At 54.5% G+C, this 19,842-nt stretch overlaps 1 protein-coding gene across 1 annotated transcript in view; it reads left to right on the top strand.

Moving 5' to 3' along the window:
* Positions 1-4,627: 4,627 nt before the first annotated feature.
* SNRNP200 (small nuclear ribonucleoprotein U5 subunit 200) overlaps positions 4,628-19,842 on the top strand; it is a 66,137-nt gene continuing 50,922 nt past the window's right edge. The window contains exons 1-11 of the mRNA XM_082298355.1: positions 4,628-4,762; positions 5,499-5,662; positions 6,789-6,960; positions 8,037-8,229; positions 9,618-9,673; positions 13,593-13,691; positions 14,218-14,370; positions 15,598-15,697; positions 16,526-16,662; positions 17,994-18,077; positions 18,262-18,435. Of these exons, the coding sequence (XP_082154481.1) occupies positions 4,718-4,762; positions 5,499-5,662; positions 6,789-6,960; positions 8,037-8,229; positions 9,618-9,673; positions 13,593-13,691; positions 14,218-14,370; positions 15,598-15,697; positions 16,526-16,662; positions 17,994-18,077; positions 18,262-18,435 (1,377 nt within the window). The 5' untranslated portion in view covers positions 4,628-4,717. The remainder of the gene's footprint in view (positions 4,763-5,498; positions 5,663-6,788; positions 6,961-8,036; positions 8,230-9,617; positions 9,674-13,592; positions 13,692-14,217; positions 14,371-15,597; positions 15,698-16,525; positions 16,663-17,993; positions 18,078-18,261; positions 18,436-19,842) is intronic.

Raw genomic sequence — 19,842 nt, 5'->3', positions numbered from 1 at the left:
CCCGAGGGGAGGGGGCGCGGGTCGGGTCGGGTCAGCTCGGAACCGCTCGGGTCGGCTCCAGTTGGATCGGAAGCGTTCGGAACCGCTCGGGTGGGGTGCGATCGGATCGGAACCGCTCGGGTTCAGTCGGAACCGGGTCCGCTCGGAAGTGCTCGGCTCAGATCGGCTCAGAACCAGTCGGGTCCTACTGGTACCAGTTGGCTCGAGCCAGCTCAGCGCAGCCCAGCTCGGCTCGGTTCGGGCCGGATCCAGAACCAGGCAGCCCAGCTCAGCTCAGCTGGGCTCAGCTCAGATCGGTTTGCATCGGGTTGGATTGGATCAGAACCAGTTGGCTCAGTTCAGATTGGCTCAGATTGCGTTGGAACCAATTGGGTCCAGTTGGAACCACTCAGCTCAGCTCAGTTTGGGCCGGAACCAGCAGGCTTAACTTAGCTCGGCTCATCTTGGCTTGGCTTAACCCTGCACCACTTGGCCTGGGCCTGGCTCAGCCCAGTTCAGCCCCACTGGCCTGGCTTGGCTCAACCAGGCTCAGCTCAGTCTGGCTCAGCCCAGTTCTTGGCTCAGCCCGGTTCGGGGTGTCCTGGTTAGGCTTAGCCCAGTTCAGGCCACCTTAACCAGTCTCAGCTCAACCCGGTTTGGCTCAGCCCAGCTTGGTTTAACCCACGTCAGCCCAGCCTGGCTCCACTGGCCTGGCTCGGCTCAACCAGGCTCAGCTCAGCCTGGTTTCACTCACTCCAGTTTGGCTCAGTTCAGCCCAGTTTAACCAGGCTTGGCTCAACTCATCCCAGTTCAGCCCTACTTGACCAGTCCCACTTCAGTTCTTTTCACCCCAGTGCAGCTCAGCTCATCCAGTTCAGCCCAGTTTGCCCAGTCCCAGTTCACTTCTTTTCATCCCAGTTCAGCCCTACTTGACCAGTCCCAGTTCAGTTCTTTTCCTCCCAGTTCAGCTCAGCTCAATTCAGCCCAGTCTGCCCAGTCCCACTTCAGCCCAGTTCAGCCCAGCTTGCCCAGTCCCAGTTCAGTTCTTTTCACCCCAGTTCATCTCAGCTCATCCCGGTTCAGCCCAGTTTGCCCAGTCCCAGTTCAGTTCTTTTCACCCCAGTTCATCTCAGCTCATCCCAGTTCAGCCCAGTTTGCCCAGTCCAGCCCAGCCCAGCTCAGTTTTGGGGTCCCCATGGCCCCGCTGCCCCCAGGACCCCCGGGATGGGGTGGAGGGACAGGGCCCCCCTTCCTGCCCCATGCGGGGCCGAGCAGCGCCCTGGCACCTCTGGCACAGGGGGTGGCAGGGACACGGCGAGTCCCCTGGGCCACCCCCGGTGTCATCCCTGTGCCCATCCCGGTGCCATCCCTGTGCCATCCCTGGTACCATTCCCAGTGCCATCCCGGTGCCATCCCTGTGCCATTCCCGGTGCCACCCCTGTGCCATCCCCGGTGCCACCCCTGTGCCCATCCCGGTGCCATCCCTGTGCCATCCCCGGTGCCACCCCTGTGCCCATCCCCGTGCCATCCCTGTGCCATCCCCGGTGCCACCCCTGTGCCACCCCTGTGCCCATCCCGGTGCCATCCCTGTGCCATCCCTGGTACCATTCCCAGTGCCATCCCCGGTGCCATCCCTGTGCCATCCCTGCTGCCATTCCCAGTGCCATCCCCGGTGCCATCCCTGTGCCCACCCCCGGTGTCACCCCTAGTGCCACCACCGGTGTCATCGCCAGTGCCATCCCCGCTGCCCCCCCCAGTGCCATCCCCGGTGCCACCCCGGTGCCATTTCCTGTGCTCATCCCCGGTTCCATCCCCCGGTGCCATTCCCGTGCTGCCACCGGTGCCATCCCAGTGCCCATCCCCGCTGCCATCCCCCTACCACCCCCGGTGCCATCCCCGTGCCACCACCGGTATCATCCCCAGTGCCATCCCCTGTGCCCATCCCCGGTGCCCATCCCCGGTGCCCATCCCGGTGTCCATCCCGATGCCGTTCCCTCTTTGTCCCGGTGCACCCGGCCGGAATAAAGGAATTAGAGCGGCCCCATCCCGGCGCTGGCGCGGGGCCGCGGGGCTGTGCCAGCTCCTGTCACCCGCCCGCCCGTGGCACCGGGCACCCGCGGCACGGCGGGCACGGCGCTGCGGGCACGGAGGGGCTGGCACCTGCCCGGGATACCTGCCCGGGATACCTGCCCGGGGACCATTCCCGGGATACGTGCCCAGGGTCCATTCCCTGGAATCCTGTCCAGGGTTCATTCCCGGGATACCTGCCCGGGGTTCATTCCCGGGATACCTGCCCGGGGTTCATTCCCGGGATACTTTCCAACCGGGAATCGCACCCGGCGTCCCTGCCCAGGGTCCATTCCCGAGATACCTGCCCGGGAATCCTCCCCGGAGTCCTGCCTGGGATTCCAGCCCGGGATACCTGCCCGGGACAGGGTCCATTCCCGGGACACCTGCCCGGGGTCCATTCCTGGGATACCTGCCCGGGAATCCTGTCCGGGGTCTCAGCTCGGGATACTTGAGCAGGAATCCTATCCCGGGATACCTGCCTGAGGTCCCTGCAGGGTCCCAGCCCGGGATACCTGCCCAGGGTCCATTCCCGAGGTACCTGCTCGGGAATCCTATCCCGGGTCCCTTCCCGAGGTACCTGCTCAGGAATCCTATCCCGGGTCCCTTCCCGAGGTACCTGCCCGGGAATCCTATCCCGGGTCCATTCCCGAGGTACCTGCTCAGGAATCCTATCCCGGGTCCCTTCCCGAGGTACCTGCCCGGGAATCCTGCCCGGAATCCCTTCCAAGGGTCCCTGTCCCGGCGAGGGTGAGGAAGGAGAGGAGGAGGACGAGCCCCAGGTGGGCACCGCCGGTGTGGCGGCACAGCCGGGTGACCTCCAGGGACAGGACAAGGTGTGCTGTCCCCGAGGAGCCCCGAGGCCTCGTGGTGACCTCCCCCGCTGGGGCACGGCCGGGCTGGCACCTCTCCGGGCACCGCTGGCACCGCGCTCCGCTAATTAACGGGGCCGAGATAACGAGGGCACGCGCAGCCGGGCGGATGGCACCGAGCCGCGTCCCCAAGGGCACCGGGGCGACGCAGCTCTGCCCGCGTCCCCTGCCACCCCTGCCACCCTGAGATGACCAGGGCATGCCCCACAGCACGGGGTGGGCACTCAGGGGACATCCCAGTGCCCAGGGGACATCCCAGTGCCCAGGGATACCCCGATGCCCGATTCCAAGTGACCTCTCAATGCCCAGGGACCCCTCAATGCCCAGGGATACCCCGATCCCCGATTCCAAGGGACCCCTCAATGCCCAGGGACCCCTCAATGCCCGGGGACCCCCGAGTGCCCAGGGGGCATCCCGGTGGGATTGTCCTTGGGGACAATTTGGGGGTGACCAGAGCCCCCCGTGGGGCACGGGGAGGTCCTTGGGGACAATTTGGGGGTGACCAGAGCCCCCCGTGGGGCACGGGGAGGTCCTTGGGGACAATTTGGGGGTGACCAGAGCCCCCCGTGGGGCACGGGGAGGTCCTTGGGGACAATTTGGGGGTGACCAGAGCCCCCCGTGGGGCACGGGGAGGTCCTTGGGGACAATTTGGAGGTGACCAGAGCCCCCCGTGGGGCACGGGGAGGTCCTTGGGGACAATTTGGGGGTGACCAGAGCCCCCCGTGGGGCACGGGGAGGTCCTTGGGGACAATTTGGGGGTGACCAGAGCCCCCCGTGGGGCACGGGGAGGTCCTTGGGGACAATTTGGGGGTGACCAGAGCCCCCCGTGGGGCACGGGGAGGTCCTTGGGGACAATTTGGGGGTGACCAGAGCCCCCCGTGGGGCACGGGGAGGTCCTTGGGGACAATTTGGGGGTGACCAGAGCCCCCCGTGGGGCACGGGGAGGTCCTTGGGGACAATTTGGGGGTGACCAGAGCCCCCCGTGGGGCACGGGGAGGTCTTTGGGGACAATTTGGGGGTGACCAGAGCCCCCCGTGGGGCACGGGGAGGTCTTTGGGGACAATTTGGGGGTGACCAGAGCCCCCCGTGGGGCACGGGGAGGTCCTTGGGGACAATTTGGGGGTGACCAGAGCCCCCCGTGGGGCACGAGGAGGTCCTTGGGGACAATTTGGGGGTGACCAGAGCCCCCCGTGGGGCACGGGGAGGTCTTTGGGGACAATTTGGGGGTGACCAGAGCCCCCCGTGGGGCACGGGGAGGTCCTTGGGGACAATTTGGGGGTGACCAGAGCCCCCCGTGGGGCACGGGGAGGTCTTTGGGGACAATTTGGGGGTGACCAGAGCCCCCCGTGGGGCACGGGGAGGTCCTTGGGGACAATTTGGGGGTGTCGCGGACCCCCTTTGGGCCACCACGGGTCGCATCACCGGGAAGGGGCGTGGCTTGCAGGAGGGGGCGTGGCCTACGTCATCATCAGCCAATAAGAAGCGGCACTCGGTGCTCTGACCCCGCCCCCCGCCGCCTTCAAACCCTCGGGCGCTCCAACGTCAATCAAACCGTGGCGGGCGGGCTGCCTAGCCAATCACAGCCAGCTTTCAGAGCGGGGGGCGGGATTTAACGGACACCAACCAATCAGAACGGGCGGTGGGCGGGGTCTCGAGCTCCGCGGGCTCAGGGTCGTTTCCGGCTGACCCGGAAGTTCCGCTGTGGGCGCTCCCGGTGCGGCGGCGGCGGCGCGGCCTGGTCAGGCCCCGCTCCCGTTCCCGGCCCCGCTCCCGTTCCCGGTCCCGTTTCCGGCTCAGCCATGGCGGACGTGACCGCCCGTAGCCTGCAGTACGAGTACAAGGCGGTGAGTGCGGGCCCTGCGCCCCGAACCCTGCTCCCGTTACCGGGTGTTCTCAGGCCCCGCCCCCCATGCTCTTCACCAGCCTCCCCCACCCTCCCTCAGCCCCAGTTTGGGACCCCCCCTGACCCCTCTCAGCCCCATTTTGGGACCTCCAGACCCCCCTCAGGGCGCTCTAGGCCCCGTTTTAGGACCCCCGGGCCTCCCTCGGCCCCGTTTTGGGTCCCCTGAGTCCTCCCCAGACGCCCCCAGCCCCAATTCGGGACCCCCCCGGACCCCCCTCAATTCCGTTTCGGGACCCCCAGACCCTCCTCAGCGCCATTTGGAGACCCCCAGCCCCATTTTGGGACCCCCAAACTCCTCTCAGCCCCATTTTGGGACCCTTTTTCCCCGTTTATCCCCCCGTTTCCCCCCCGTATCCCCCCGTTTATCCCCCCGTTTATTCCCCCGTTTATTCCCCCGTTTATTCCCCCGTTTATTCCCCCGTTTATTCCCCCGTTTATCCCCCGTTTATTCCCCCGTTTATTCCCCCGTTTATTCCCCCATTTATTCCCCGTTTATTCCCCCGTTTATTCCCCCGTTTATTCCCCCATTTATTCCCCCATTTATTCCCCGTTTCCCCCCCGTTTATTCCCCCGTTTCTCCCCCATTCCCCCCCATTTATTCCCCCATTTATTCCCCCATTTATTCCCCCATTTATCCCCCCGTTTCCCCCCCGTTTCCCCCCCGTTTTTCCCCCCAGAACTCCAACCTCGTGCTCCAAGCCGACCGCTCTCTGATCGACCGGACGCGCCGCGATGAGCCCACGGGGGAGGTGCTGTCCCTGGTGGGGAAGCTCGAGGGGACCCGCATGGGCGACAAGGCTCAGAGGACCAAGCCCCAGATGCAGGAGGAGAGAAGGGCCAAGTGAGCGGGAAAAGCGGGGAAAAGCGGGAATTCCCGGAGCTCGGGATGGGATGGGGTTGTGGGAGAGGTGGGAGGGCTCGGGGGGGGGCGGGGGGTTCTGCGTGATGGGTTCTGGGATGGAGTTGGATGCTGGATGCTGGGAAAGCTGCTTTTCCTGGTGCCTGGTTTTCCAAAAAAAATGGGCTTTTCCTGGTGCCTGATTTCCCAGGAAAGCTGCTTTTCCCGGTCCCAAATTTCCCAGGAAAGCTGCTTTTCCTGGTGCCCAAATTTCCCCAAAAAAGCTGCTTTTCCTGGTCCCAAATTTCCCAGGAAAGCTGCTTTCCCTGATCCCCAAATTTCCCCAAAAAAGCTGCTTTTCCTGGTTCCTCACTTTCCCAGGAAAGCTGCTTTCCTTGGTCCCCAAATTTCCCAGGAAAGCTGCTTTTCCTGATATCCAATATCCCAGGAAAGCTGCTTTTCCTGGTGCCCAGTATCCCAAAAAAAGCTGCTTTTCCTGATACCCAATATCCCAGGAAAGCTGCTTTTCCTCATATCCAATTTCCCAGGAAAGCTGCTTTTCCTCATATCCAATTTCCCAAAAAAAGCTGATTTTCCTCATATCCAATTTCCCAGGAAAGCTGCTTTTCCTGGTGCCCAGTTCAGGGAATGATTTGGGCTGGAAGGGATTTTAAAGCCCTTGAAACCCATCGAGCTCCCGCTGTCCTGGATCCAAGCCGGCCTTGGGCACTTCCAGGGATCCAGGGGCAGCCACAGCTGCTCTGGGAATTCCAGCCCAGCCCCTCCCCACCCTCATTCCTTCCCAAGATCCCATTTCAATCTCCCTTTTCCCACTGGAAGCCGTTCCCTGTGTCCTGTCCCTCCCTCCCTTGTCCCCAGTCCCTCTCCAGCTCTCCTGGAGCCCCTTCAGGCCCTGTGAGGGCCTCTGAGCTCTGTCTGGGACTTTCCCTTCTCCACTTGAAGATTTTGGGAATATTTGGAGGTGGGAAACCCGGAGCCTCTGGACACAGAGACACTTGGAAAAAGAAAAGAAAAGGGTTTTTCTGCTTTAGTTTGGGAAGAAAGGGCCTGGAGAAGAGCGGGGTCAGGGCTGTGAGTGCCTCAGGCTCCCGTTTTCCCCTTTTCCCAGGAGGAGGAAGCGGGATGAGGACAGGCACGACATCAATAAGATGAAGGGGTACACGCTGCTCTCCGAGGGCATCGACGAGATGGTCGGGATCATCTACAAACCCAAGACCAAGGAGACCCGGGAGACCTACGAGGTCCTGCTCAGCTTCATCCAGGCCGCCCTGGGGGATCAGGTGAGCCTGGGATGATCGCTGGGAAATGGGAATGCAGCCCTTGGATGGGGGAATGCAGCCCTGTTATCCCAGCCGGGGTGGGGTTGGGAATTTAAAGAGCAGCCGGTTCCACCTCAGCTTTCTGCTGGATCTGAGGTCCAAACCCTGTCCAGCCTGGCCTTGGACACTTCCAGGGATTCCAGGGAGCATCCAGGGTTTGTTGCCAGTATCCCATTTAAAGCAGGATGTGGAATCATGGATGGGTTTGGGTTGGAAGGGACCTAAAAGTTCATCAATTCCCACCATGGCCAGGGACCATCCCAAGGTGCTCCAAGCCCCGTCCAGCCTGGCCTTGGGCACTTCCAGGGATCCAGGGGCAGCCACAGCTGCTCTGGGAATTCCAGCCCAGCCAGGAATTCCTTCCCATTATCCCATCCAAACCAGGATATAGAATCCTGGAATGGCTGGGGTTGGAAGGGAGGCCAAAACCCATCAAGTCCCACCATGGGCAGGGACACCTCTCACTGTCCCAGGGTGCTCCAGGCTGGCCTTGGGCACTGCCAGGGATCCAGGGGCATCCAATATTTCTTCCCAATATCCCATCTAAACCAGGGCATGGAATTGCAGAACGGTTTGGGTTGGAAAGGACCTTAAAGATCCTCTAAATCCAACCTCTGCCACGGGCAGGGACATTTTCCATAGACCAGGATGCTCCAATCCTCATCCAGCCTGACCTTGGGCACTTCCAGGGATTCAGGGGCATCCAATATTTCTTCCCAAAATCCCATCTAAACCAGGACACGGAATCCCAAACCGGTTTAGGTTGGAGGGGAACCTTTCAATCCCATCAAGCCCCACCACAGGCAGGGACAGCTCATCCCAGATTGCCCCAAACCCCATCCAGCCTGGCCAGGAACCCTTCCAGCGATCCGGGAAGCTCCCGTTTCCCTCATGGCCACCACGAGGAGTTGTCCTTCGCTTTCTCCTCCCCGTCGGCGCCGTTTCGGCGCCGTTCCCGCGTGGAGCCGCCTTTGGGTGCTCGGCAAGCCCCGTGGAGGTTCCGGTTTGGGATTCCTGGGGTGCTGTCCCGTTGGCAGCCGCGGGATATCCTGTGTGGGGCCGCCGACGAGGTGCTGGCCGTGCTGAAGAACGAGAAGCTGCGGGACAAGGAGCGGCGCAAGGAGGTGGAGCTGCTGCTGGGCCAGACGGACGACACGCGCTACCACGTGCTGGTCAACCTGGGCAAGAAGATCACCGACTACGGCGGGGACAAGGACATCCAGAACATGGGTATGGAGTGCCACGGGGGCTGGGGGGTTTGGGGGGTTTTTGGGGATTTTTTGGGATTTTTTGAGGATTTTTTGGGGATTTTTTGGGGGATTTTTTGGGATTTTTTTTGGATTTTTTGAGGATTTTTTGGGATTTTTTGGGATTTTTGGAGGATTTTTTTGGGGATTTTTGGGGGATTTTTGGGGGATTTTGAGGATTTTTTGAGGATTTTTGGGGGATTTTTGGAGGATATTTTGGGATTTTTTGGGGATTTTTTGGGGATTTTTTTTGGGATTTTTTGGGGATTTTTTGGGGATTTTTTGAGGATTTTGGGGGATTTTTTGGGGATTTTTTGAGGATTTTTGGGGATTTTTTGGGGATTTTGGGGGATTTTTTGGGGATTTTTTTGAGGATTTTTGGGGGATTTTTTGAGGATTTTTGGAGGATATTTTGGGATTTTTTGGGGATTTTTTTTGGGATTTTTTTGGGTATTTTTTGAGGATTTTTTGGGGATTTTTTGAGGATTTTGGGGGATTTTTTGAGGATTTTTTGGGGATTTTTTGAGGATTTTTTTGGGATTTTTTGGGGTTTTTTTTGGGATTTTTTTGATGATTTTTTGGGGATTTTTTGGGGATTTTTTGAAGATCTTGGGGGAATTTTTGGGGATTTTTTGGGGATTTTTGGGGATTTTTTGAGGATTTTTTGGGGATTTTTTGAGGATTTTGGGGATTTTTTGGGGATTTTTTGAGGATTTTTTGGGGATTTTTTGAGGATTTTTTGGGGGATTTTTTCGGGATTTTTTGGGATTTTTTGAGGATTTTTTGGGGTTTTTTTGGGATTTTTTTGAGGATTTTTTGGGGATTTTTTTTATTTTTTGGGGGGATTTTGGGCATTTTTTTGAGGATTTTTTGAGGAGTTTTTGGGGATTTTTTGAGGATTTTTTTTGATTTTTAAAGGTTTATTTTTAATTTTTTTGGGGGGTTGTGAGGATTTTTTGGGGATTTTTTGAGGATTTTTTGGGGATTTTTTGAGGATTTTTTGGGGGATTTCTCGAGGGATTTTTTTGGGACTTTTTCGGGGGGGATTTTTTTCAGGATTTTTTTGGGATTCACAAAGTCCCAGGGCTTTTCCTGAGACTTCCCAGCAGAAATCCAGGACATTTTCCTTATGGGATGACTTCCATCCCCTTTTCCCCCATCCCATTTCCCTCCTGCAACCCCATTCATCCCAACCCGGCACCTTCCAGAGCCCCTTTTTCGGGATGAGCCCTTGCCCCATGCATGGGGGTGCTTTTCCAGCCCCACAAAGGATTTGGGTTTGTCTTTCTGAGGTGTGGCTGTAGGAATTCCGGGGCTGTGGCCCCCCAATTCCCAGGAATTCCCCGTAATTCCGGGCCCTGTTCCCTGCAGATGACAACATCGACGAGACCTACGGGGTCAACGTGCAGTTCGAGTCCGACGAGGAGGTGGGAGCTGCGTCCGCCCCCATTTCCCCCTGGGATCCCCTTTATCCCCATTTCCCCCTGGGATCCCCTTTATCCCCATTTCCCTCCTGGGATCCCCTTTATCCCCATTTCCCTCTGGGATCCCCTTTATCCCCATTTCCCCCTGGGATCCCCTTTATCCCCATTTCCCTCTGGGATCCCCTTTATCCCCATTTCCCCCTGGGATCCCCTTTATCCCCATTTCCCTCTGGGATCCCCTTTATCCCCATTTCCCCCCTGGGATCCCCTTTATCCCCATTTCCCCCTGGGATCCCCTTTATCCCCATTTCCCTCTGGGTTCCCCTTTATCCCCATTTCCCTCTGGGATCCCCTTTATCCCCATTTCCCTCATGGAACCAGGGTGATCCCATTTTTCTTTATCCCATTTCCCTCCTGGGATCATTTTGATCCCATTCCCCTCCATCCCATTTTACATGTGGGATCCCCTTTATCCCCATTTCCCTCTGGGATCCCCTTTATCCCCATTTCCCTCCTGGAACCAGGTTGATCCCATTTTTCTCTCCCCCATTTTCCTTGTGGGACCATTTTTTATCCCAATTTCCTCCATCCCATTTCCCTCCTGGCGCCCCGTTTATCCCGTTTCCCTCATGGAACCAGGTTTATCCCATTTTTCTCTCTCCCATTTCCCTCCTGTGACCATTTTTATCCCATTTTCCTCATGGAACCAGATTGATCCCAATTTCCTCCATCCCATTTCCCTCCTGGGATCCCCTTTATCCCCATTTCCCTCTGGGATCCCCTTTATCCCCATTTCCCCCTGGGATCCCCTTTATCCCCATTTCCCCCTGGGATCCCCTTTATCCCCATTTCCCTCCTGGAACCAGGTTTATCCCATTTTTCTCTCTCCCATTTCTCTCCTGTGACCATTTTTATCCCATTTTCCTTCATCCCATTTTCCTCATGGAACCAGATTGATCCCAATTTCCTCCATCCCATTTCCCTCCTGGGATCATTTTTATCCCATTCCCCTCCATCCCATTTTCCCCTATCCCATTTTCCTCCTGGGACCCCATTTATCCCGTTTTCCTTTATCCCATTTTCCTTCATCCCATTTCCCTCCTGGGACCATTTTTATCCCGTTTTCTTCCATCCCATTTCCCTCCTGGGACCATGTTTATCCCATTTTCCTCATGGAACCAGGTTTATCCCATTTTTCTCTCTCCCATTTTCCTCCTGGGACCATTCTTATCCCATTTTTCTTTGTCCCATTTTCCCCTCTCCCATTTCCCTCCTCAGACCCTGTTTATCCCATTCCCCTCCATCCCATTTCCCTCCTGGGATCCCCTTTATCCCCGTTTCCCTCATGGGACCACTTTTATCCCATTTTTCTCTCTCCCATTTCCCTCCTGGGACCATTTTTATCCCATTTTCCCCTCTCCCATTTCCCTTCTGGCACCCCGTTTATCCCATTTTCCTCATGCAACCAGGTTGATCCCATTTTTCTTTATCCCATTTCCCTCCTGGGACCATTTTTATCCCATTTTCCTCCATCCCATTTTCTGTCACCCCATTTCTCTCCTCAGACCCCATTTTATCCCGTTTTCCTCCATCCCATTTTCCTCCTGGAACCAGGTTTATCCCGATTTCCTCCGTCTCATTTCCCTTCTGGGACCATTTTTATCCCATTCCTCTCCATCCCATTTTCCCCTATCCCATTCTCCTCTTGGGACCCCATTTATCCTCTTTTCCTCTATCCCATTTTTCTCATGGAATCTCCTCCATCCCTTTTTCCTCCATCCCTTTTTCCATGTGGGACCCCATTTATTCCCATTTTCCTTCGTCCCATTTTCCTTCATCCCATTTTCCTTCATCCCATTTCCCTCCTGGAACCAGGTTTATCCCATTTTTCTCTCCCCCATTTTCCTCCTGGGACCATTTTTATCCCATTTCCCTTTGTCCCCTTTTCCCCTCTCCCCTTTTCCTTGTGGTACCCCATTTATCCCATCTTCCTTTATCCCATTCTCCTCCTGGGACCCCATTTATCCCCTTCTCCTCTATCCCATTTTTCTCATGGAATCTCCTCCATCCCTTTTTCCTCCATCCCTTTTTCCTCCATTCCATTTTCCATGTGGGACCCCATTTATCCCATTTTCCTCCATCCCATTTCCCTCCTGGGATCCCCTTTATCCCCATTTCCCTCCTGGAACCAGGTTGATCCCATTTTCCTCATGGGACCATTTTTATCCCATTTTTCTCTCTCCCATTTCCCTCCTGGGACCATTTTTATCCCGTTTTCCTCCATCCCATTTTCCTTCATCCCATTTTCCTCCTGGAACCAGGTTGATCCTGTTTTTCTCTCTCCCACTTTCCTCCTGGGACCATTTTTATCCCATTTTCCTCCATCCCTTTTTCCTCCGTCCTATTTTCCATGTGGGACTCCATTTATTCCCATTTTTCTTTATCCCATTTCCCTCCTGGGGCCATTTTTATCCCATTTTCCCCTCTCCCATTTCCCTCCTGGCACCCCGTTTATCCCATTTTCCTCCTGGAACCAGGTTGATCCCATTTTTCTTTATCCCATTTCCCTCCTGGGACCATTTTCATCCCATTTTCCCCTATTCCCATTCCCTCCTGGCTCCCTGTTTATCCCATTTTCCTCCATCCCATTTTCCATGTGGGACCCCATTTATCCTGATTTTCCTCATTGGGAGGAAAGGGATCAAAAGAGGATTTTTGGAGGGAAATCCAGGAATATCCATTGGAAAATTGACAGATGGGGAGGAAAAGCAGGATTGGGATCCTGGGATCAGGACTGGGGGGGAAAAAAGGGAGGGAAAAGGGGATTTTTGGAGGGAAAAGAGGGACAAAAATGGGATTTTTGGAGGGATAAAAAGGGGATTTTTGGAGGGAAAAGAGAGATAAAAATGGGATTTTTGGAGGGATAAAAATGGGATTTTTGGAGGGAAAAGAGGGATAAAGATGGGATTTTTGGCGGGATAAAAATGGGATTTTTGGCGGGATAAAAAGGGGATTTTTGGCGGGATAAAAATGGGATAATAATGGGATTTTTGGCGGGATAAAAAGGGGATTTTTGGCGGGATAAAAAGGGGATTTTTGGCGGGATAAAAAGGGGATTTTTGGCGGGATAAAAAGGGGATTTTTGGCGGGATAAAAAGAGGATTTTTGGCGGGATAAAAATGGGAATTCTGGAGGGAAAAGAGGGGTAAAAATGGGATTTCTGGAGGGGTAAAAATGGGATTTCTGGAGGGGTAAAAATGGGATTTTTGGCGGGATAAAAATGGGATTTTTAGAGGGAAAAAGAGATAAAAATGGGATTTCTGGAGGGAAAAGAGGGATAAAAATGGGATTTTTGGGGGGTAAAAAGGGGATTTTTGGAAGGAAAAGAGGGGTAAAAATGGGATTTTTGGCGGGATAAAAAGGGGATTTTTGGCAGGATAAAGATGGGATTTTGGAGGGATGAAGATGGGATTTTGGGCGGGATAAAGATGGGATTTTGGCAGGATAAAGATGGGATTTTGGGGGGATAAAAATGGGATTTTGGGCGGGATAAAGATGGGATTTTTGGAGGGATAAAAATGGGATTTTTGGAGGGAAAAGAGCTAAAAAGGGGATTTTGGGCGGGATAAAGATGGGATTTTTGGAGGGGTAAAAAGGGGATTTTGGGCGGGATGAAGATGGGATTTTGGGCGGGATAAAAAGGGGATTTTTGGCAGGATAAAGATGGGATTTTTGGCGGGATAAAGATGGGATTTTTGGCGGGATGAAGATGGGATTTTGGGCGGGATGAAGATGGGATTTTTGGCGGGATAAAGATGGGATTTTTGGCAGGATAAAGATGGGATTTCTGGAGGGGTAAAAAGGGGATTTTGGCAGGATAAAGATGGGATTTTTGGGGGGCCATCCCGCGTTATTCCCGCAGGAAGGGGACGAGGACATTTACGGCGAGGTTCGGGACGAGGCCTCGGACGATGACATGGAAGGGGACGAGGCCGTCGTGCGCTGCACCCTCTCGGCCAACGTGAGTTCGGGATTTTGGGGAATTTTGGGGATTTTTGTGGGATTTTGTGTCCCTAAACATTCCCGTTCCACCCTAAACCCAGGGGAATTTTGGGGATTTTTATGGGAATTTTTTGGGATTTTTGTGGGATTTTGTGCCCTTAAACATTCCCGTTCCACCCCAAACCTAGGGAATTGTTGGGATTTTTATGGGAATTCTGGGGATTTTTGTGGGATTTTGTGTCCTTAAACATTCCTGATCCACCCCAAACCCAGGGGAATTGTTGGGAATTTTGGGGATTTTCCCTAAACCTTCTGGTTCCACCCTAAACACAGGGGAATTGTTGGGATTTTTATGGGAATTTTGGGGATTTTTGTGGGATTTTGTGCCCTTAAACATTCCCGTTCCACCCCAAACCCAGGGGAATTTTGGGGTTTTTTATGGGAATTCTGGGGATTTTTATGGGATTTCCCAAACCTTGTGTCCCTAAACATTCCCGTTCCACCCCGACCCCACGGGAATACCGGGAATTTGGGGATTTTCCCAGCTGGTGGCCTCGGGGGAGCTGATGAACTCCAAGAAGAAGGATCTGCACCCGCGGGACATCGACGCCTTCTGGCTGCAGCGGCAGCTCAGCCGCTTCTACGACGACGCCATCGTCTCCCAGAAAAAGGCAGACGAGGTCCTGGAGATCCTCAAGGTCTGTGCCTGACACATCCTCGGGATCTGAGGGATTTTTCCATCAAAAAAGTGGGAATTTACCTCAAAACCCCGTTCCTGGTGTTTGGTGCCGTTAAATGAAATTGTGGCCTGACCGGAGCGGTTCCAACCTTGGAATTCCCAGGGATCTCCTGAGGGGAATGTGGTGCTGTTTCCTGGGAAATCGTCATCCATGGGGTCTGTTTCCATCCTTTTTGCCATGTTTTGGGAAAAAAATGGGAATTGGGGTTGTTTTTGAGGCTCCGGGATTGGTTTTGAGGCTCCAGGATTGGTTTTCCCTCTATCCCTGGGCTCTGTTTCACGCCTGTTTTCCATTCTGCTGTGGAAAACTGGGAACTGGGGAGATGCTCAAGGTCTGTGCCTGACACATCCTCGGGATCTGAGGGATTTTTCCATCAAAAAAGTGGGAATTTACCTCAAAACCCCGTTCCTGGTGTTTGGTGCCGTTAAATGAAATTGTGGCCCGACCGGAGCGGTTCCAACTTTGGTCCCTGAATTCTCAGGGATCTCCTGAGGGGAATGTGGTGCTGTTTCCTGGGAAATCATCATCCATGGGGTCTGGTTCCATTCTTTTTGCCGTGTTTTGGGAAAAAAATGGGAATTGGGGTTGTTTTTGAGGCTCCGGGATTGGTTTTGAGGCTCCAGGATTGGTTTTGCCTCTATCCCTGGGCTCTGTTTCCCGCCTGTTTTCCATTCTGCTGTGGAAAACTGGGAACTGGGGAGATGCTCAAGGTCTGTGGCCGCTGGATCCTTGGGATCTGAGGGATTTTTCCATCAAAAAAGTGGGAATTTACCTCAAAACCCTGTTCCTGGTGTTTGGTGCCGTTAAATGAAATTGTGGCCTGACCGGAGCGGTTCCAACTTTGGTCCCTGAATTCTCAGGGATCTCCTGAGGGGAATGTGGTGCTGTTTCCTGGGAAATCATCATCCATGGGGTCTGGTTCCATTCTTTTTGCCGTGTTTTGGGAAAAAAATGGGAATTGGGGTTGTTTTTGAGGCTCCGGGATTGGTTTTGAGGCTCCAGGATTGGTTTTGAGGCTCCCGCATCATTTTTCCAGTCTCCAGGAGCACTTTTCCTGGCTCCAGCATTGTTTTTCCCTCCTTTCCTGCCGTTCCTGACCTCCCCTCGCCTTCATCCCTTGGAAAACAGGGATTCTGGCTCTGTGGGGGCCGGAGGGGAGTGAAAATTCCATGTTTTTCTTCCCAGACCGCCAGCGACGACCGGGAATGTGAGAACCAGCTGGTGCTGCTGCTGGGCTTCAACACCTTCGACTTCATCAAGGTCCTGAGGCAGCACCGGATGATGAGTGAGTTCCTTTCCCTTTTCCCGTGCAGGGAAAGTGCAGGAAAAGATCTGGGATTAATCCATGAATTCCCTCATTTTAAAGGAGAATTCCCAATGAATCGGGGCTGGAAAAGAGGGAAACCTGAGGGAAAAGATCTGGGATTGACCCAGGTGTGGATAAACACAGGAATTCCCTCATCTTAAAGGAGAATTCCCAATGAATCAGGGCTGGAGAAGAGGGAAAAGTCATTTTTTGTCCTCTGAGATTCCATGGAAAACAAGGAATGAACCTGCTCCTGGTGGGCAGGGCAGGAAAAGATCTGGGATTAATCGAGGTGGAATTAACCCAGGAATTCCCTCATCCTAAAGGAGAATTCCCAATGAATCAGGGCTGCAGAAGAGGGAAAAGTGCAGGAAAAGATCTGGGATTAACCCAGGAATTCCCTCATCCTAAAGGGAGAATTCCCAATGAATCGGGGCTGGAGAAGAGGGAAACCTGAGGGAAAAGATCTGGGATAAATCCAGGAATTCCCTCATCCTAAAGGAGAATTCCCAATGAATCAGGGCTGGAGAAGAGGGAAACCTGAGGGAAAAGATCTGGGATTAATCCAGGAATTCCCTCATCCTAAAGGAGAATTCCCAATGAATCAGGGCTGGAGAAGAGGGAAAAGTGCAGGAAAAGATCTGGGATTAACCCAGGAATTCCCTCATCCTAAAGGAGAATTCCCAATGAATCAGGGCTGAAAAAGAGGGAAACCTGAGGGAAAAGATCTGGGATTAACCCAGGAATTCCGGGATTCCAGCTGGTTTTGATCCGTTTTTCCCTGGTTTTCCCCCCGTTTTCTCCCAGTCCTGTACTGCACTTTGCTGGCCAGCGCCCAGAGCGAGGCGGAGAAGGAGCGGATCATGGGGAAGATGGAAGCCGATCCCGAGCTCTCCAAATTCCTCTACCAGCTGCACGAGACGGAAAAAGAGGATCTGATCCGGGTCAGGAAGCTGTGGGATCTGTGGGATTTGTGGGATCCTGCTTTGGGTGGGAAACAGGAGCTGCCGGAATCCCCCAAATCCGTGGGAAGCGCCGCTCCCGTCACCGCTTCCCCTTTCCCAGGAAAAAAGGGTCAGATCAGCAACTTTCCCAGTTTGAAACTGGTTTGAACTGGTTTCAGACCCCGCTGGGTGTGTTGGTTATCCCGGTCTGTGGGATTGAGGAGCTCCTGGATGTGTTTTCCCTTTTTCCCTCCGGCGGTTTTCCCAGTTTGGGGTCTGTGGGATTGAGGAGCCTCCTGGATGTGTTTTCTCTCCTTCCCCTCAGCGATTTTCCCAGTTTTGAACTGGTTTTAACTGGTTTCGGTGCCACCCTGGGTGTCACCTCTGCTTCTCTCAGGATTTGCACTTCCATAGCTGATTTTGGGGTTGTTTTTTAGGGATTAACACCCCATTCCTGCTGGAAAACCCTACTGGCTGTGTTGGTTATCCCAGTTTTTGGGGGCTGTGGGATTGAGGAGCTCCTGGCTGTGTTTTCCCTCCTTCCCTTCCCCTGGATGCCACATCTTGTGTGGGGAAATTCGGTTTTCCCGCCAAAAAGGGTTATTCCTGGTTTATAAAAATGGTTCTTCCTGGTTTCTGGATGCCCATTCCCGAAGGAATTGAGGGAACTGGAGCACCTTAGATGAGGTTGAGCCTCTTCCCTGGGTCTGATTCCCAGTATTTCCCCACAGGAGGAACGCTCCCAGCGGGAGCCACATTTGTGCGGAGAAATTCGGTTTTCCCACCAAAAATAGTTATTCCTGGTTTATAAAAATGGTTATTCCTGGTTTATAAAAATGGTTATTCCTGGTTTCTGGATGCCTTTTCCTGAGGGAATTGGGGGAACAGAAGCACCTGGCAGCCCTTGGAGGAGGCTGAGCTCTTTCCCTGGAGCTGAATCCCAATGTTTCCCCACAGGAGGAACGCTCCTGATGGGAGCCATGTTTATATGGGGAAATTCAGTTTTCCCACCAAAAATTGTTCTTCCTGGTTTCTGGATGCCCATTCCCGAAGGAATTGAGGGAACTGGAGCACCTTAGATGAGGCTGAGCCCCTTCCTTGGGCCTGATTCCCGATTTTTCCCTACAGGAGGAATGCTCCTGACGGGAGCCACGTTTATGTGGGGAAACTTGGTTTTCCCGCCAAAAGTGGTTGTTCCTGGTTTATAAAAATGGTTATTCCTGGTTCCTGGATGCTTTTTCCTGAGGGAATTGGGGGAACAGGAGCACCTGGCAGCCCTTGGAGGAGGCTGACCCCCTTCCCTAGGCCTGAATCCCGATTTTTCCCCACAGGAGGAACGCTCTCGGCGGGAGCGCGTGCGGCAGTCCCGCATGGACACAGACCTGGAATCCATGGATCTGGACCAGGGAGGAGAGGTAAAATCCTTGGATCTGCTCCCAGAACACCCCCAGCCAGGCCAAAAAGGGTTTTTGAAGTGACATCCCACAGATGTGCTCAGGAAAAGTGGATTCCCACCTGGATGCAGCAGCTTTCCCTTTGATCCTCTCCCTGCGTTTGCACCCCAGGATGATTCCCAAACTCTTTTCCCGTGGTTTCCAGGCGCTGGCTCCCAGGCAGGTGCTGGATTTGGAGGATCTGGTGTTCGCCCAGGGCAGTCACTTCATGGCCAACAAGCGGTGCCAGCTCCCGGACGGATCCTTCCGGAGGCAGCGCAAGGGATACGAGGAGGTTCACGTGCCCGCCCTCAAACCCAAACCCTTCGGGGCTGACGAGGTTGGTGCCCGGTTTGTTCCCAAAAAATCACATCTCTGAGCCCTTTTCCAGAGCCTAAAGGGGCTCCAGGAGAGCTTGGAGAGGGACTGGGACAAGGGATGGAGGGACAGGACGCAGGGAATGCGGTCAGAGTGGCAGAGAGGAGGATTTGATGGGATTTTGGGAAGGAATGAGGGTGGGGAGGGGGTGGGATGGAATTCCCAGAGGAGCTGTGGCTGCCCCTGGATCCCTGGAAGTGCCCAAGGCCAGCTTGGATCCAGGACAGTGGGAGCTTGATGGGTTTCAAAGGCTTTAAAATCCCTTCCAGCCCAAATCATTCCCTGAACTGGGCACCAGGAAAAGCAGCTTTCCTGGGAAATTGGACATGAGGAAAAGCAGCTTTCCTGGGAAATTGGGCACCAGGAAAAGCAGCTTTCCTGGGAAATTGGGCACCAGGAAAAGCAGCTTTCCTGGGGAAATTTGGGCACTGGGAAAAGCAGCTTTCTGGGAAATTGGACATGAGGAAAAGCAGCTTTCCTGGGAAATTGGATATCAGGAAAAGCAGCTTTTTTTGGGATATTGGGGACCTGGAAAAGCAGCTTTCCTGGGAAATTTAGGCACTGGGAAAAGCAGCTTTCCCGGGAAATTGGGCACCAGGAAAAGCAGCTTTTTTTGGGATATTTGCAGCCTCTGGGTTTTGCTGAGCTGCTCTAGAAGGGGATGGTGAGCAGAGGGAATTAGCCCTCAGGAAAAGCAGCTTTCCTGGAAAACTGGGAAATTGGAGCCGCTTGGGATGGGGGAAGGAGTCCCTGGGGGTGCAGTGGGGGCGGGATTTAAGGTCCCTTCCCACCCAAACCGTGCTGGGATTCCGGGATATCGTGCCAGACCCTTCCTGGGGCTTCCCTGCAGAGCCCCAGCTTTAATCCCACAACTTCCCCCCGTCCGCAGCCACTTCCCAATTCCCCTTTTCCCACTGCTCGTCCCGTGCTGAGCTTCCCCTCCTGGGGTTTTGCTGAGCCCTCCCTCTGGTTTGGCTCCTTCCTCTGCGCCTGGGTCAGAGCTGGGAATGATTCCTGGGGATAAATCCCAGCTTTTGATGCCGATCTGCCCCTCCAACAGGACTTTTCCTGAGTGTGAGCCCATCCATTCATCCCAGATCTGTTCCCACCCTGAGCACCGGGAGCAGGTTGGGTTTGGAGGGTTTGGGGTTTCCATGGAAGCGGAGAGGGTAAAAAATGAGAGTTTTCCCTCTTTTCCAGCTCTGATTAATTGGGAATTGTCCTTCTGGGAGGAGGGAATGCATCCATTAATCCCAGATCTCTTCCCATCCTGAACTCTGGGTTGGGTTGGGAGGGTTTGGGGTTTCCATGGAATCTGAGAGGACAAAAAACGAGTTTTCCCTCTTCTCCAGCTCTGATTAAGTAGGAA

The sequence above is a fragment of the Coloeus monedula genome, assembly GCF_965178545.1.
Source record: "Coloeus monedula genome assembly, chromosome: 28".
NCBI classification, from domain to species: Eukaryota; Metazoa; Chordata; class Aves; order Passeriformes; family Corvidae; genus Coloeus; species Coloeus monedula.
Note: the sequence above shows the minus strand (reverse complement) of the source record. Positions and strands in the feature narration are given on the sequence as shown.